The sequence below is a fragment of the Brassica napus genome, chromosome A8 (genome assembly GCF_020379485.1).
Source record: "Brassica napus cultivar Da-Ae chromosome A8, Da-Ae, whole genome shotgun sequence".
In the NCBI taxonomy this organism is placed as follows: Eukaryota; Viridiplantae; Streptophyta; class Magnoliopsida; order Brassicales; family Brassicaceae; genus Brassica; species Brassica napus.
Window position 1 is genome coordinate 21,958,974 of NC_063441.1, and position 16,132 is coordinate 21,975,105.

Here is a 16,132-nt window from a genome sequence, read left to right on the forward strand (position 1 = left end):
AATTTGGTATAAAGTTATTTGTACACTTTGGTATACAAATCAAAGCAGTGATATATTATTTGTACATTTCAGAAAAGGATTTCGACTGTTTGATTACAAATTTACACAGGCAACACACAATGATCTGGTTTTCAAATTCATACATTCACAAAATAAAAAGTTTCAAAGAGCGTTTCATTTTCATATGCAGAAAGAGATACGAAGAACAGGGATCAACACACACACACACTTCCAAATGTCCAGCTCCGAGTTCGTGGTCTGCTGTTTTCAACTGGAGAAGATATCTTAGGTTTGGTTGATCATGCATCAGGCAACATGATGCAGTCAATGGCTCGCTTGCATATTCCTGTCATCGTTGCTTCTGGTCCATATACCTACAATCACCAATCCTTATGAAGATCAGTATTCTACCTAAACCGACAGTATGCTAATACACCATGAGTGTGTTTGGTTACCTCTAGAGGAACACCGAGTTCATCACCCAGAGCACGCATTCTAGCCAGACCAGTCTGGTAATTTGGACCACCTCTTCTTACGTATATGTGCATTCTTGATGCTTTTAGTCTTGTTTCCTGCTCATGCCCCACACAACAAAGATACAATACAAATAGCCAACACCGATTCAGTTCTCTTAGGCAATCTCATCTCATCTTCACCAAAATGCAGTAGCAGCTGTTAAAGGTTGTATACCTTTTCTCTTAGAGCGCGGATGATACCGTTGAAAGTAGCTGCCACGTCGGTGAAATTAGCAATGCCACCTCCAATGAGAAGAGCTCTTTTGCGCCCATCAGGATCAGCAGTAGCACACTGAGAAAGCCAGTAACATTTTGGTCCATGAAGCTCAAGAATTATATATATAGCTAATGGCAAAAGCTAAGCTCATTGGTATGACTCACATCAATGACAACTCTAGCGTATTGTAACACCTCTTCCTCATTAGGTGCTCCACTATACTCTGCGTAGTTCCCCAGCTCTGATGCGTAACCTAAATCTCCAACCTTGTTAAAAAAGCAGATAAGCAGAGTGTGAGAAGTTGTTTAGAGTCTTCAAAATAATAACACATTCTTTCTTTTAAAAAATTTCACCGTATCAGCATATATGACGCTAGCACCGCCTCCAGCTACCATAGTCCAAATGCGACCTTTAGGATTCAAAACAGTGAACTTCAAAGACGCACTTGTCTGCATTAAGTTAAAGTAACACACACACACATGTACTATCAGTAACATTACTTTCTTTCATGAGTCATATAAGAAGTGTCTCAACTCTCAAGCCAACGGCTTATACCTTCTCATCTAAACCATGGATGAAGCTCTCAGTAGGACTCAGGACCCTTCCAAATGGCAGAGGGAACTCAATGTCTCCCCACCTGAATAGATAAAGATCTTATCAATCCAATGAGCTCCCACAGAAAAAAAAATGAGAGAGAAATGTTAGACATACTTGTTGAAATTTTTGAAGGCAGCTGTGTCATCTAACTCTCCCCTCATGTCCAAAGGATATGGCTCTCCATCGACTAGCGTAAACGGATTCATCTCCATGAAACTGAAATCCAAATCTTCAAAGAGAACACAAATAGATAATAAGCTAAGCCCTATAGAGTTCCTGTAACAGAACTCTTTGTATTTGCACAAGAGTTTTCTTTGCACAAATGCTTGAAAATCAAGAAGTGGCCTAAACATACCTTGAAATACAGCAAACACGCCCATTATGAAGCTGCCTATTTTACCTCTAACCTGAAATGTATATAAACATTACTTAAGGAAGGCTTAGCATAACTCTTTTAAAAGCATACATCTAGGCTTTTCTAAACCAAACTAAAACTTTAGTTGCATGGTGCCACAGGCTTACCCAGAAGCTTCTATAAACTTAGCAAACAGAAACTTACCTCAAGAGGAAGTGTTGCTATCAAAGGAGCACAAACTTCAAGCGTCATTGACTTTTCCGCAGGAAGGAACACAGTCTTCACCTGTTGATACCATAAAACCAAGTTCTCTATCTGAATTTTTTTGCTATAGTTATTGGGAGAAAACAAATCAAAAATTTAGTAGTTACCTTGTCCCAGTTCTCTTCAATTTCAATACCGCCACATTCAGAGAAGCTTATAGTGCAGCCAAGCCTATCAGACACTATAGAAAGATAGTACTCTTGATCATGAGGCACAAAGGGCTCCACAATGAATGTAGTGATAGGAGCTTTACATCCACCCATCTCAACCTGCACACACACAGAATAAAAAAAATAGCAAAAACAAACATTAAACAATATAGCAAGATTCAACCCTTTGTTCTATCACTTATCTTCAGAGATCATTCACCTCAGAGCCGAGACGGGCTTTGACAAACTCTGCAACTTCAGCAAGATCCAGCTTGAGAGCTACCAACCCGCTTTTCCCGCGTTTTCCAAACAGCATATCAGGCTTCACAACTAGCTTCGTGGAAGATAGCCATGGCTCCTGGTTGGTCAACTCAGTGAAATCCGTAGCTTCTGTCACCTGCAAGTAATAGAGAAAAAAAAAAAACAGTTTCAACTTCAATGTTTCTTCGTTGGTTCCAAAGATAGTAATCATCAAATATTAGATTCGATGAAAACAAAGCTATAGAATATTCGTGAGGGTGACAGACCTGAGCAGAGCGGATTTGGAGGTTGATGTTAGCGAGACGTTTCAAGTGTTCCTTGAGAAGTCTCTTGGAGTCGTACTCTCTGATCTTCTTCCTCGCCATTTACAAGCTCAAAAAACTAAAGAAAGAGAGAAACTCAGAATCTGAAACGGAGACAGTAAGTTTTAAAAGACAGTGATCGTCTGAATCACACAAGTGTTAGGTGACGAGTTTAGAGAAGATAAGATCGAAGAAGTTTGAGTAACAGGTGATCTCACCAACAGGCAACAACAAGACAGAGAGAGAGAGAGAGAGAAAAGCAGACGCCGAGTGGGAACCAGAAGAGACGTTGACGTTTTTAGTCCTAAAGTCAACCTACCCACCCCCGCCTAAACCACTATTATATTCCTTTTTTCTCAATAACCAACCGGTTTAGTCGAACCAAAAATAACCATTTTGGTTTCCGTAAATAGTGAAACTAATCAGCAGCTGGCAGAACTAGAGAAGTTAATCTTGTTCTGTCTTAACTTTACACAGTATGACAGTAACATGTTAAGCTTAGCTTAGTCAGTAGGGATTCAGAGCTACTATGTCTCTCACCAGTTGCTTGCTTCCCTTCTCTCAATCAGCGACGGCTCCTTTGACCTCCACCTGTTCTTGCCATCTCCCCCTCTCTTTTTCTAACTTTCCGGTAAGCACATGTGCTCACCGTACCTCCTTCAGCTCTGTTTGCATGTTTGCGATCTATGAGATGATCAGTAGATAAGTAGTTCACTTGGTTTAAGGCTTTAAGCTAAGTTTTGTGACATCTCACCAGAGATACTGAGATCTTTGCGTCTGAATCTAAGCTTAGTGTTTTGAGGACTTGATACGAACAGGAACTTGATCTTTGCTCCAGTTGTTGAAAGTTGAATTTTTTTTTTTTTAATGTGAGTAGGTTTCGTCAAGAGACTACTATAGTTCCTTCAGAAGTGAAAGCCTTGTGCTCAATGGAGGAGGCTCAGATCTCTGCAGGAGATTCTGTGGGTTCAAGCTATGGATACTTAAAAGCCTGAACCTTAAACAAGGCAGCCACAGAAAACATCAGCCTCTGAAAGAGCTTAAAATAAACTCGGAGCACACTTTCCTTAGCGATGCAGGTTTTCTTGAAGAAACTGGAGCTTCAGGTTTACGACCAGAAGAGACTATTTTAGGAACCCATTTGGGTGCTGGTTCTCACAGAGCTGGAGATACACCATACGTGTCAAAACAGTTCTTGGACGGTCTTTTAGATGTGCCAAGAGGAGCCTCACTTTGCATAGCTGTTGTAGGAGCTACCGGTGAGCTAGCAAGAGGGAAGATTTTCCCTGCTTTGTTTGCCTTGTACTATAGCGGCTACCTTCCTGAGGTATACTCTCTATGCTCATGAACAAAATAATCATTATAGTTGTCTTATTGATTGGTCTTTACTGTCACAGGATGTTGGTATATTCGGGTATTCAAGAAAGAATCTGACAGATGAAGACCTCAGATCCATCATCGCTTCAACTCTGACTTGCCGTGTTGATCATCAGTATATATATATTTCTTGTTCCTGACATAAAATTGGTATATTTTATTCATTGAATGATGCTACACGTTCAGGGAAAACTGTGGGGACAAGATGGATGCATTTCTCAGTAGAACATACTATATCAACGGAGGTTATGATAACAGGGATGGGATGACTCGACTTGACCAGAGAATGAAACAGATTGAGGTTAGTCTTTGTGTGTTTACAAACATTTGGACAGACAAAGCAAAAGACAGTTTAATAATACATTACCAGCTTCAAATTCTTTAGGGAGTATCAAAAGCGAATAGGATGTTTTATCTCTCGGTGCCTCAAGAAGCTCTTGTGGATGTGGCGTGCAGCATTGGAGATAAAGCTCAAGCGTCACAAGGCTGGACTCGTATAATAGTTGAGAAACCTTTTGGTTTTAACTCGTACTCGTCTCATCAGTTGACACAGTCACTTCTATCTAAGTTTGAAGAGAGGCAGATCTACAGGTCCTTCTTCCAAATCTAAAATTCTTTCTGAATGTACAGTTCATCTTTATTTACGGTTTCTGTTTATTCCCATTTCAGGATAGATCACATGTTAGGAAGAAATCTCATTGAAAATCTGACTGTGCTGAGGTTTTCAAATCTGGTTTTTGAACCATTATGGAACAGAACATATATACGCAATGTGCAGGTAGTATCATTGTTTTATTTTGTGTGTAGTGTCTGAAAGATTCTCTCTTTCACATTCTGAGTTGTTCACTCTGTCTACAAATGATACTTTCAGGTTATTGTATCAGAATCAGTTGCGCAAACAGCAAAGTAAGGCATAGTAGTTCCATTTCTAGCATATCTTTGCATGTTTAGAAAATGAAATGGCCTCAGTTATGTTAATTTCTACTGCTTTTTTAAAAAGGTATTCTGATGGGTATGGCATAATACGGGACATCTTTCACAGCCACATACTTCAGACAATCGCATTACTTACCATGGAACCTCCAATAAGTCTTGATGGTGAAGATATCCGCAATGAGAAGGTTAACCTTCATAAACAAAGAACATTATAGTCTTATGATATATAGACAAGTAGTAGTGTATTCTTTTTCTGTCAAATGACCTGGTGACAACAAACCTTCTTCTTCAGGTGAAGGTTTTGAGATCGACTCGCAGATTAGATCCTGCTGATGCCATCCTTGGGCAGTATAAATACACTTCCGGAGATAAAAATGAAGCTATCTTGAACAGTGTAGGCCCTACATACTGTGCTGCAGCCTTGTATATTGATAATGCTCGTTGGGATGGTGTACCGTTCCTAGTAAGAGTTGGCACTGGCCTCATTAAACACAGGTAAGAGTTAATAACTCCTACTCATGGTAACATCATACCGGTATGTATATCAGTTGACATAGCAAATGATTTGGTGTGCTTTTAATGTTTAAAAAGAGTGGAGATCCGTGTGCAATTCCGACATGTTCCAGGAAACATATACCGAGACAACATTGGAATCAACATAGATTTGGGGACAAATGAGCTTATCCTACGTGACGAACCTGATGAAGCCATCCTGGTGAAAATCAACAATAAGGTTCCTGGTTTAGGTCTTCAGCTTGACGCTTCTGAACTTAACCTGCTCTATAAAGACAGGCAAGTTTTTGGTTTTCTCATCATCTGTGTTCCTTCACGTTTTGAATCATTGCGTTCTTGTTGGTTTCTAAACTGTAGGTATAGCACGGAAGTACCAGATTCATATGAGCACTTAATTCATGATGTGATTGATGGAGACAACCATCTGTTCATGAGAAGCGATGAGGTTGCAGAAGCATGGGACATTCTGAGTCCTGTCCTGGAAGAGATAGACAAGCACCACACAGCTCCGGAGTTGTATGAATTTGGTGGACGAGGACCTGTTGGAGCGTACTATCTCTGGGCCAAACACGGCGCCCCATGGGCAGATGAATGAAGGAGATACATAGATGGAACAACCAACAAAGCTTTACAATCTGTGAAATATAGACTTTTATTGTGAAGTGGTTAGTCTAGCTTGAAGCTACTGTAACACATGTATGACATGTTGCTGTATGAATGTCTATCATGGTGGGGTCCTCATGATAGTGTTGAAAACTTGTCTAAAGCCACCCATGGTGAAAAGTATGAGAGAGTTTTAGATAAGGTTGTGTTGTGGAAAGAGCGAGGGTTCACAGATTCCCTTCGTTTCAGCCAGAGGATTTCATTTTCAAGAATGAATCAGAGGCCAACAACAATGAGAACGCAGCAGGTAATGCAAGCTCTTCAGCATCCAACAAGCAGTGGCGGAGCCAGAAAATTTTTGTACCGGGGTCGAAAAAAAATCAAAAATATAATTTATATACTATAAAAAACTACATATACTCTAGGCACACTCCATTTTCTGTTGAATGTAAAAGTTTATTCAAACCAAAAAACGTTTGTACAATAACCGCTTCTTTGTTTAGAGTGTTCTGTATTTTTAAAGTTTTCAAGAAAAGAATAGCAAAAATGAATAAAAACAAAGCTCTATCTCTATCTCTAAAATCTTCTCATATCGAACCACATGATTATTGCAGTTCTACTCTACGCACACTTATAGCTTAAAACTTTTTTATAACAGTTTTATTGGCTAAAAATATAGAAAACCAACCTAAAATTTAACTAAAAAATAATTATAGAGCACAAGTTAAGAGTCCGCCGTCATCTCCTGTTCCCGAAGAAGAGGAACATATTTTCTTTTCTTTTTATGTTTACTTGTTTTGTAATATTTCTATATTGCAAATTAGTTGGACCTAATACAATTTAGGAGTAAACTAACATATTACTAAAGATTAAAATAACAAAACATATTTAGGGATTTTATATTTTTGGATAATTATCAAAAAAATGAAGTTAAAACTAATATAACTCCAAAGTTTCAATGATATAAAATATAATTATTTTAGTTGTATAATTAAATTTTATCTTCAGTGTTTAGTAATTATTTTTGTGGGGTCAAAATTATTTTTTTAGTGGGGTCAACACAAATTTTGCTTAAACCAAAACAATATTTTTTTTTAAAGTAATGGGGTCAGCTGACCCCCCTCCTCATATGCTGCCTCCGCCCCTGCCAACAAGTATGGCTCTAAGGAAGAAAAAGAGATAGCTGAGACTAACGTTTGTTTAGACTTGAATCTTTCTCTGTCGTTGACAAGCGGAAAAAAATGCTCCTCAATACGTTAGTAAGTAGTAGCTATGTTTGTAAGCGTCCTGCACCCCCAAGCATATCAATCACTCTAGATTAACAGATCTTAAGCCTTTCCTATACCATCCCCTGGTGTAGCTACATGCTGTGAGAGTTTCAACGAGGGCCGGGTGGTTTCAACCAGACATGAATATGATTTGAAGGATAGCTGTCAAAGATACTGCTCGAGTTTTTGTAATATTGCAGAACAAAGCAATACTACGAAACAAAATTTGATGAACACGGGAAGATCATACACGCATAAGATAAAATATAGTAGCTCGAATTTTTTTAAGAGTAATCGAGAGAAACTATGCGTTTATTTTAGGGGTGTAACGTTATTAGTTCTAATTGTTTTTTAAAAAAAATCTCTTTTTTTTTGTTGAAGCTAGGGATCGATGTTAAGTCCCGTAAAACCGAACTAACTAAAACTGAACCAAGCCGGAATAGAAAAAATGGTTTGGATTTGGTAATATCAGATAAAACGAATAGAGGTTATTTTCAAAAAATCACAGTATATGGATATGGTTCGATCTATAAACCGGTACTATAAACTGAAGAAACCGGTTAATTAAAATGCATTAGTATACTTATATGTAAATTTTATAATAAAATGAATAGTATATACATAATTTATTAATTTATATGATAATCATATTTAAGAAACTGGTGTTAGTAAAAAAATTATTCTAAGTTAAAAAATTATTTCGTTTTTCTCATTTTCACCAAATTAAATAAAATAATTTTTATTCTTATTGGTAAATAACTTTTGGTGTAGAAAAAAGTTTTTTCACCTCTTTGCCGGGAACTCAAGCCTTATAAATAGTCATTTCCAGCATGAATCAAACTCTGATGGCGGAAGTTACAGCCGCAACCCATTTACCATTAGAGCTGACTCGCTATTTATACTACAATATAGTCATTTTATAATATCATGATATTATTATTTTTTATTTTTATTTTTGATAGTTAAATAAAACAGAAAATATTATATTTAAAAATTAGAGTACTAAATATATATTATGTTTTAATAAATCTGACTTCTAATTATATAAGCTAAAATTTGCTATAAACGGTAAATATAGTTATAGTTTTTGGTATAAAATAAATAAACAGAAAGTTGATAGTATATAAGCCGAATCAAGCTAAAGTAAATATTATATTAATATGCTAGTTAAATTTTATAAACAGAAATACCAGAAAAAAAACTAAGAAACTGACCGAAACCGAGCAAAAATCCGGATTTAACAACCTTAGAGCACCATTAATCAAGGGTGCTTGTAGGGTGCTTAGATTTTTTTTATTTAAAAAAAAGGAAAGATAAGAAGAAGAAGAAAGAGGAGTGCTTAATTAGGCATCACAAGCATCTGTTGCTTGTACTATTCGCGGGCTCTACTGATACATGTCGACCCTTGATTGGTTTGTTTTTACTTTTTTCTAATAAAAAAAAAACCAAAAAAAATAAAATAAATTAAGCACCCCAAATAGGATGCTAGGGTTAATGGTGCTCTTACATTCTACTTAGTGTAAAACATGTGATGCAGTATAGTTGTAGAATGGCACATGTGTTTTGGAGTTGTCGAAAACAGACAACCAACCATTTATAAAGTCTTCTTTTTTCTAATGAAATTTGGTTGGAGCACACATCGCATCATTGTCTAATCTTCTTTAGATGCAATCGTGTAAAATGTGTTACATAAAAGATCCTACATCGAAAGTTTTTGTAAGACATGAATAATATATACTCCTGCTGTTTCATAAAGAATGTCACTTTAACCCTTTTATTTTGTTTCAAAATAAGCATTATTCTATATTTTCAATGCAATTTTTCTTATTATTTTTTTTTAAAAAAATAATCAATAGATATTTAGTTAAATCATTTTTATTTAATTAATTGTATAATAAATAACGGTATATTAATATGTTTTCTCATTTTCTCAATATGTATGTGTCTAAATAACACTTTTTATGAAACGGAGAGGATAAGTGTTTTGGATCAATTTACTTATTGCCATCTTCTTATTAAAATAGAAACATTATGATTTTTTGGTGGATTTTTAAGAAGAATTTTCTATTAGATATACTATATTCTATAATCCTATAAATTATTAAATTATTTATGATAGCAATTTATCAGGTATATCACGATTTTAGAAAGAACGAGGTGTTTTGTCTGTACATACGGATATAATCTTCTTACGAATATTTATTAGTTTATATTTTGTTAATTAAAATAAGTTATTATTTCTATTTTTGTAAGGAAAATTAAATCAAACATCAAGTTACTTTTATAAGACAAAGTTTTTCATTAAAATATATAGTACATCAAGTTACTTTTATATGGCAAATATATATATTTAAACAAGAGAATGCATTTACTTGAAAGGTATATTCAGTTACATAATCTTAATTATAAATATTCTATATTTTTGCAAACATATTTATATAAATTTTAGCATCTAAATATATATACCAAATATTTTTGGTTTATCCCATATTTAATTTCAAAATCTTGGCTGAAACTGAGCTATTTACACTATAAATACATGAACATATTTGCACTTATCTTACGTGGTCTTAAAATTCCAACTCAAAACCCTCGAATTCTTCTCATATTCTATCATCTGATAAAATTTCGTCTATCAAAATCATAAAAAGTTGTGAAACCCAGGTCCGTTTCTGTGTATATGCTATATGAACGTTTAATAGACTAACGTGTTATATGAAATTACATGTATGAGAAAAAAAAATAGTGTTGTACAAGACACCTTTTGGTAAACATCATTTAGTAAACATCATTTTGCTTGTTGGTGATACACTTCATTTTTTTACTTATGAAAACCCATTTACCTTTTTAGATATAATTCAAAATATTAATTAAAAATACTTCAAAGCTATTAAAAAAATACAGTATAACAATAAACTTAGAGAAAATCATAATAAACAACAAGAAAATACTATTCATACTCTCAAAATATGTAGCATTAACTTATTTAATTTTATATAAATTTATATCACAAATATATATATGATGAAGTAATATGCACATTTAATCTAGTTGATTATAAATTGGAACCCAGTAAACTTAACATTATATAAAAGTGGATTCACATCAATATTGATCTTAAAAGTGCATCGATCATCCCACTAATTGATAGCTCATGGAAAGCTCAATTCCATCAAAATAACTACTATTAGTATAAATACATAAGAGATTTGGGCTAATAAATTTACTGTCAGTTGGTTTAAAGTAAGAATACCAGAAGACTTAATAAAAAATGAGACTCTATGGGTAACGCATCGACCCACCAACATTCATGACCCCATGTCCACTCTCAACCCGTGAACCTCACCTTCATTCGGCGTCCAGTGCCTTGTCGGAAAGGCTCGTTTGACTTGATATACTTACCCGAAAAACACGCAGCTTTCTGATAGATCACCTATCATTTGATTGATTCAACTTAAGCACGTTTAACTCTGGAGTTTTCTCCGGATGGTTAACCGAAAAAGTAAGTAAACTATGTGTCATAGATAATCCAAATCAACTCTTATAAGCCCTTTCCACCTTACTACCACAAATCCAGGACACTACACTACACATCCTCTTCGTGTCTCCTTACAATTCCTCTTGTTTTCATGTCACCGGTGATAAAAACACCAAACATTATCTTAAAATACAAGCAACACTAAATCTGGAGTTCTTGAAAGATAGATCAATGGAGAACGGAACTTCCTCTGCAACCAATCAGACAATTCCCCTTCTCACACCATTCTCAATGAGAAACTTCAATCTTTCTCACAGGTTCTCTTAATCCAATCCACACACAAACTGGATCTGAGTTTATCAGATTAACTTATTTTTTTCTGACTGAATGAAATCTCTGAATCTATATTCCAGAATAGTTATGCCAGGGATGGCGAGAATGAGATCATACGGCAACGTTCCACAACCTCACGCCGCCATGTATTACTCTCAGAGAGCAACGCCGGGAGGTCTTCTCATCACCGAAGCCACCGGAGTTTCAGAAACCGCCATGGCGTAAGGTCCTTTCTTCAAACTATTCACCAGATAAGTTAACTTTTTTTCCTGTGTTATGAACTTATGAGTTATGCTTGACTTTTTGTGATAGGTATCATGACATGCCAGGGATATGGAAGAAAGAACAAATCGAAGCATGGAAGCCTATCATTGACGCCGTTCATTCTAACGGCGCCGTCTTCTTCTGTCAGCTCTGGCACGCCGGTCGCGTTTCTCATCGAGGTTAATATAAGAAAAACAAACTCTGTTCTGTTTTCTAGGGTTTGAAATTGTTTTCTTGTTACGTGTGGACTAAGGAACTGATAAATGTACTAGATCTTAGCTAAATGGTGATGCAAGAAAAAAGAAAAAGAAAACAATTTCTGTTAAGTTTCTTTTAGGGTTCGTCAAATCTTGTTACGTGTGTGCTAAGCAACTGATATTTGTACTAGATTCTCAAACCAAATGGCGATGCAAGAAAGAAAAACAAACTCTGTTAGGTATCTTTTAGGGTTTGAAATTGTGAAATTTTGTTACGTGTGTGCTAAGCAACTGATATCTGTACTAGATTCTCAGCCAAAATGATGATGCAAGAAAGAAAAACAAACTCTGTTAGGTATCTTTTAGGGTTTGAAATTGTGAAATCTTGTTACGTGTGTGCTAAGCAACTGATATTTGTACTAGATTCTCAGCCAAATGGTGAAGCTCCGATCTCTTCTACGGATAAGCCTCTCGCCGAGACTTCATCCAACGAGTTCACAACATCCGACGAGTTCACACCTCCGAGGCGGCTAAGGACCGACGAGATCCCAAACATTGTAAATGATTTTCGTCTCGCTGCAAGAAACGCTATAGAAGCTGGTTTTGATGGAGTGGAGATCCATGGCGCACACGGATACTTGATCGACCAGTTTATGAAGGACACTGTCAACGACCGCACCGACTTTTATGGCGGATCTCTCGAGAACCGATGTAGATTCGCGCTGGAAGTAGTCGAAGCTGTGACGAACGAGATCGGATCTGACCGCGTTGGAGTCAGACTCTCTCCGTTCGCGAACTATATGCAGTCGGGAGATACAGAGCCTCAAAAGCTAGGTGTTTACATGGCAAAGTCTCTGAATAGATTCAGAACACTCTATTGCCACATGGTTGAGCCGAGGATGAAAACAGCCACTGAGGCTTTCGAATGCACTGAGTCGCTTACGCCGATGAGGAAGGCGTTTGAAGGAGCGTTCATCGTCGCCGGAGGTTATACAAGAGAAGACGGGAACAAGGCGGTGGCGGAGGGAAGAACCGACCTGGTGGCGTATGGGAGACTGTTCTTGGCGAATCCAGATTTGCCAAGAAGATTTAAACTCGACGCGCCGCTGAATAAGTACGACAGAACAAGTTTTTATACTTCTGATCCTGTCGTGGGTTATACTGATTACCCTTTTCTCGAGACAGAACCTTAAGGTTTTGTCTTTTTTTTTTTACTTTCCATTTTTTCAGCTGCTGTAATAATCTTACAAGTTGTTAAAAGCATACAATTTGTTTACATTATAGCCATAGCAAGTTGTTCACATTACATTTAGAGGTTCTGGTTCAATTTATTGATAAGCGTGCACATTAACTGAGCTTCATTATATGGCTAAAAATATGATAACTCGAAATAAATTTTCAATTGACCAAAAGTTGAGATGATGTTGAAACCCTAGGAATATCTTTCAACTTTCCGATGATAGCATCTTGCTCTAGTTCAGGATCTAACATGGGTTTGAGGGAGATTGTCGCGGTCTTTAAACACTTAGAATTGGCTAGGATGTATGTCAAGAATTCTTCCTCTTCTTCTCTGTGTCCATAGTATCTCCATTCAAATATTTTTAGATGTGACGACAAGCATCCAGGAATAGAACTTGGTTGTTTCCATGAAAGTGGGATATCCTCGAGGTCATAGATAAATTCCTAATGAGAAGCAACGGTGACATCCAGGAATAGTGACTATATATTATAAAAAGTTACTAGTATTATAACGTCCATCAAAGCTTGAAGAAAAGGAGAGTACGTACATAATTTACCAAAAGTTCTTCAAGTTTTGGAGTATTTGCTAGTAGAAGTAAGAGTGGTTCCACCCAGTCGGATCTACTTGGATCTACAGATAACTTTATAAGTCGAGAAAATCTTAGGGTGCGACAACGCACAAGCTGCAACAAAAGAAACAACAACTTGGGTAGATGCAACAAAGTAATCACAACAAACAGTCAACACATAGATAAAGATGAGAGCTACCATTTCATCGGTAAAAGTCAAGTCAAGAGACAAGATCGACGAAGAAGCTGTTATGAACTTGTCAAAATTAGATAAAGAGTTGACACTAATATATGCCTCCTCGAGACAAGGCATATTCCCAATCGACCAAGAGTCTCTTGAATCATCATCGACCTTAAACTTTATTAATGCCGGAGTATCTATAACCAAACAACTATCACTATCCACTACGTCAGTGTCATCTTGCAGACAAGCTGTATTATTATAAAATAACATCCATAAAGAAGACACTTTCACAATAAAGTTTGTCAGATTGTCACTCTTCTTTCTTTTCACTATCAATATTCCAAGGACAGGGCAGCTAGATAAGAACCTAGCGAGAGAAGCCTCGTCTTTATATGCCACACAGAAAAGTTGAAGTAGTTCGAGTGACGGGAGGCAGGAAGGGGAAGAAGGGAAATCAACAAGAACCTTGTTAGATAGACTCAGTTCTTTGAGTGTTTCGCAGGTGTAAAGGCTCCTAGGCAATGTGGTTGGACCTGCTGACCAGCGAAGCTTGAATTTTACCACGACGACGCCGCGATCAACAGCCTTTTCAACCCAATTTCCGACATTAGCATCACTAGGACATCGTCGACCAAGACTAATAAGCAATTTTTCTAAGACAGGTGCTTTGTGAAGTTTCAGTGACTTGTCCAAAAACCACCAAATGCTCTTCTTTCTCTCAAGATCACCATCACCATCAACATCATCATCATTATCACCATCATCACCATCACCATCACCATCACCATCCCCATCACCATCACCATCACCATCATCATCATCACCACCACCACAATCATGATCATCTTTGATATCATTGGTTTCATTGTAATCAAGTCTAGGCAACATCATCCATATACAGCGCCATCTTTTGGACAAAATCATGGTGGCTACTGCATCTTTAATCGGGACAAGCAACAAAATTGTCACAAGCAACTCTACGGGCAAAGCACTGATCCTGTCTTCACAATCTATCTCTTCAATTTTGGTTTCTAACATCTTCACGAGGAAACCCCAAGGAACAAGGATTCGACGTAAGAAGCAACACAACGAAATTGTTATGACCAAAATAATTAGATTTTACCTAGCCTATTAAATGGGTTATATAACGATTTGCATTTCCCAATGAATACAAAATCCAACTAGTTCCTACATAAATAAGAAAGGAATATAGGCGATGAAAAAGAAAGAAATATCAATCTCATCAAGTTTGTTTAGTTACTAATTAATAAAATTGATACATTTGGCACTAAGATAATTATTATTTTTTGTTCAAATTAAGATAATTATCTTTTGCATGTAGCAAAAACTAATAGGTATCAAATAAAATTAAACTCTGAACTAAAATATATTTATGTTAAAAGATATATAGTGCTTTCTGAATTGGAAAAAAAATCTGCTTATTTAAAAAAAAAAATCAAAAAATTAATAATCTTAAGATAAAAGAAAATTTAATAACTATTAAAATATATCTCATCACCAAATATATATTTTTCTAAAAATCATACAATAGCTATTTACTGTAAAAGTAAAAATATCTGATTTTGAAATAAATTTCTATAAATATAATTATACAATAAAATACTATATTATATAAAATAAAATATATGTATTGTAAAAAATATACTTCCAAAAAGTTGTATAATTTATTTAGATTTTGATTTTTCACAATAAATTGTCCCTATGTTTATTTTTTATATTAATGGCATTTAATGTAATAATATACATAGTACAATTTATTATGCTAATGTGAATTACATTTTATAACAGTATGTTAATATGTGTGATTGTGATTATGATTATGTATTAGACAGTGTAGGTTTAAATATAATTTCTTTTTCAGTTTTTAAGTTTATACATATTAAAATAATGTATTCATCATAATATTTTTTATTGTAAGTGATAATATGTTATGCAAATTAATTTTACTTTAAAATATAGAAGAGTTACTTACTCTAAAACATAAAAATATCTGATTTATCATTTATATAATTTATGATAAATTACTAATATAATAAAATCAAACTAATTGTCTTATAAAAGAATACTAGGATACAAACAGCGTTCAAACACAATTTATACCCTTTTTTTTTCAAGTTCACAAAAAATTAATTCAATATTTTACCGACAGCTATATAGCAATTATATTAATCAAATATTTTAACTTGCATTTTTTTTACTTATTTTTAGACGTGTGAAATATTTTTTTCGAAGGAAGCAATGAAATGTTCTCATGATTTTTTTAGTTGGAATATATCTCATGTTTTAAGAAACTTCAAAATCATATAATTGTTTGCCATTGAAAAAAAAATATTTATAGTAAATTACATCAAAATTTATATATTAAGTAACTTAAATGATGAAATGATTTTTTTATAAACTTTATAAATACAAATTTACGTAGAATATTCTATAAACTTAAATTGACAGAGTTTACAAAATCTCTGATAAAATATAATATTGTAATTTTTT

At 35.2% G+C, this 16,132-nt stretch overlaps 4 protein-coding genes across 6 annotated transcripts; 2 read left to right on the forward strand and 2 right to left on the reverse strand.

Moving 5' to 3' along the window:
- Window positions 1-33: 33 nt before the first annotated feature.
- LOC106362359 (ATP-citrate synthase alpha chain protein 3) lies at window positions 34-2,971 on the reverse strand. The gene is made up of 13 exons (XM_022690431.2): window positions 2,879-2,971; window positions 2,625-2,739; window positions 2,318-2,494; window positions 2,056-2,217; window positions 1,889-1,969; window positions 1,685-1,736; window positions 1,444-1,558; window positions 1,288-1,369; window positions 1,086-1,181; window positions 897-998; window positions 691-807; window positions 456-572; window positions 34-374 (listed from the first exon to the last, which is right to left on the reverse strand). Exons 2-13 carry the CDS (start codon window positions 2,721-2,723, stop codon window positions 300-302), a joined length of 1,275 nt encoding a protein of 424 aa, XP_022546152.1. The 5' UTR covers window positions 2,724-2,739; window positions 2,879-2,971; the 3' UTR covers window positions 34-299.
- Window positions 2,972-3,092: 121 nt separating this feature from the next.
- Window positions 3,093-6,290, forward strand: LOC106362357 (inactive glucose-6-phosphate 1-dehydrogenase 4, chloroplastic). The gene is made up of 11 exons (XM_013802239.3): window positions 3,093-3,291; window positions 3,538-3,987; window positions 4,058-4,152; window positions 4,224-4,338; window positions 4,423-4,628; window positions 4,707-4,815; window positions 4,909-4,943; window positions 5,038-5,158; window positions 5,266-5,468; window positions 5,565-5,765; window positions 5,844-6,290. The coding sequence occupies exons 1-11, from the start codon at window positions 3,190-3,192 to the stop codon at window positions 6,079-6,081; spliced, it is 1,875 nt and encodes a 624-aa protein (XP_013657693.1). The 5' UTR covers window positions 3,093-3,189; the 3' UTR covers window positions 6,082-6,290.
- Window positions 6,291-10,629: 4,339 nt separating this feature from the next.
- On the forward strand, window positions 10,630-12,964 carry LOC106360289 (putative 12-oxophytodienoate reductase-like protein 1). 3 transcript variants are annotated; one of them, XM_013799880.3, is made up of 4 exons: window positions 10,630-11,152; window positions 11,254-11,394; window positions 11,481-11,611; window positions 12,053-12,964. In XM_013799880.3, exons 1-4 carry the CDS (start codon window positions 11,067-11,069, stop codon window positions 12,820-12,822), a joined length of 1,128 nt encoding a protein of 375 aa, XP_013655334.1. In that variant the 5' UTR covers window positions 10,630-11,066; the 3' UTR covers window positions 12,823-12,964. The 3 variants fall into 3 exon arrangements, with proteins under 3 accessions (XP_013655334.1, XP_013655333.1, XP_022546527.1); XM_013799879.3 differs by having other exon boundaries at window positions 10,632-11,152; window positions 11,249-11,389; window positions 12,053-12,963; XM_022690806.2 differs by having other exon boundaries at window positions 10,633-11,152; window positions 11,254-11,389; window positions 12,053-12,963.
- LOC106360288 (putative FBD-associated F-box protein At1g05080) lies at window positions 12,890-15,087 on the reverse strand. The gene is made up of 3 exons (XM_022690808.2): window positions 13,637-15,087; window positions 13,417-13,551; window positions 12,890-13,312 (listed from the first exon to the last, which is right to left on the reverse strand). Exons 1-3 carry the CDS (start codon window positions 14,657-14,659, stop codon window positions 13,028-13,030), a joined length of 1,443 nt encoding a protein of 480 aa, XP_022546529.1. The 5' UTR covers window positions 14,660-15,087; the 3' UTR covers window positions 12,890-13,027.
- Window positions 15,088-16,132: the final 1,045 nt, after the last annotated feature.

Bases quoted from the DNA above. Each gene is read 5' to 3' on its own strand.
- LOC106362359 (XM_022690431.2), bottom strand. From the start codon at position 2,723: ATGGCGAGGAAGAAGATCAGAGAGTACGACTCCAAGAGACTTCTCAAG. The intron at 2,495-2,624 runs GTCTGTCACCCT...TATTACTTGCAG, and splicing joins TCCAAATCCGCTCTGCTCAG to GTGACAGAAGCTACGGATTT. The intron at 1,970-2,055 runs GTAACTACTAAA...TGGTATCAACAG, and splicing joins TTGAAGAGAACTGGGACAAG to GTGAAGACTGTGTTCCTTCC.
- LOC106362357 (XM_013802239.3), top strand. From the start codon at position 3,190: ATGTCTCTCACCAGTTGCTTGCTTCCCTTCTCTCAATCAGCGACGGCT. The intron at 3,988-4,057 runs GTATACTCTCTA...TTACTGTCACAG, and splicing joins ATAGCGGCTACCTTCCTGAG to GATGTTGGTATATTCGGGTA. The intron at 4,339-4,422 runs GTTAGTCTTTGT...CAAATTCTTTAG, and splicing joins AGAGAATGAAACAGATTGAG to GGAGTATCAAAAGCGAATAG.
- LOC106360289 (XM_013799880.3), top strand. From the start codon at position 11,067: ATGGAGAACGGAACTTCCTCTGCAACCAATCAGACAATTCCCCTTCTC. The intron at 11,153-11,253 runs GTTCTCTTAATC...ATTCCAGAATAG, and splicing joins AACTTCAATCTTTCTCACAG to TTATGCCAGGGATGGCGAGA. The intron at 11,612-12,052 runs GTTAATATAAGA...TATTTGTACTAG, and splicing joins CGGTCGCGTTTCTCATCGAG to ATTCTCAGCCAAATGGTGAA.
- LOC106360288 (XM_022690808.2), bottom strand. From the start codon at position 14,659: ATGTTAGAAACCAAAATTGAAGAGATAGATTGTGAAGACAGGATCAGT. The intron at 13,552-13,636 runs GTAGCTCTCATC...CTTTTGTTGCAG, and splicing joins TGACTTTTACCGATGAAATG to CTTGTGCGTTGTCGCACCCT. The intron at 13,313-13,416 runs GTACGTACTCTC...GCTTCTCATTAG, and splicing joins AAGAACTTTTGGTAAATTAT to GAATTTATCTATGACCTCGA.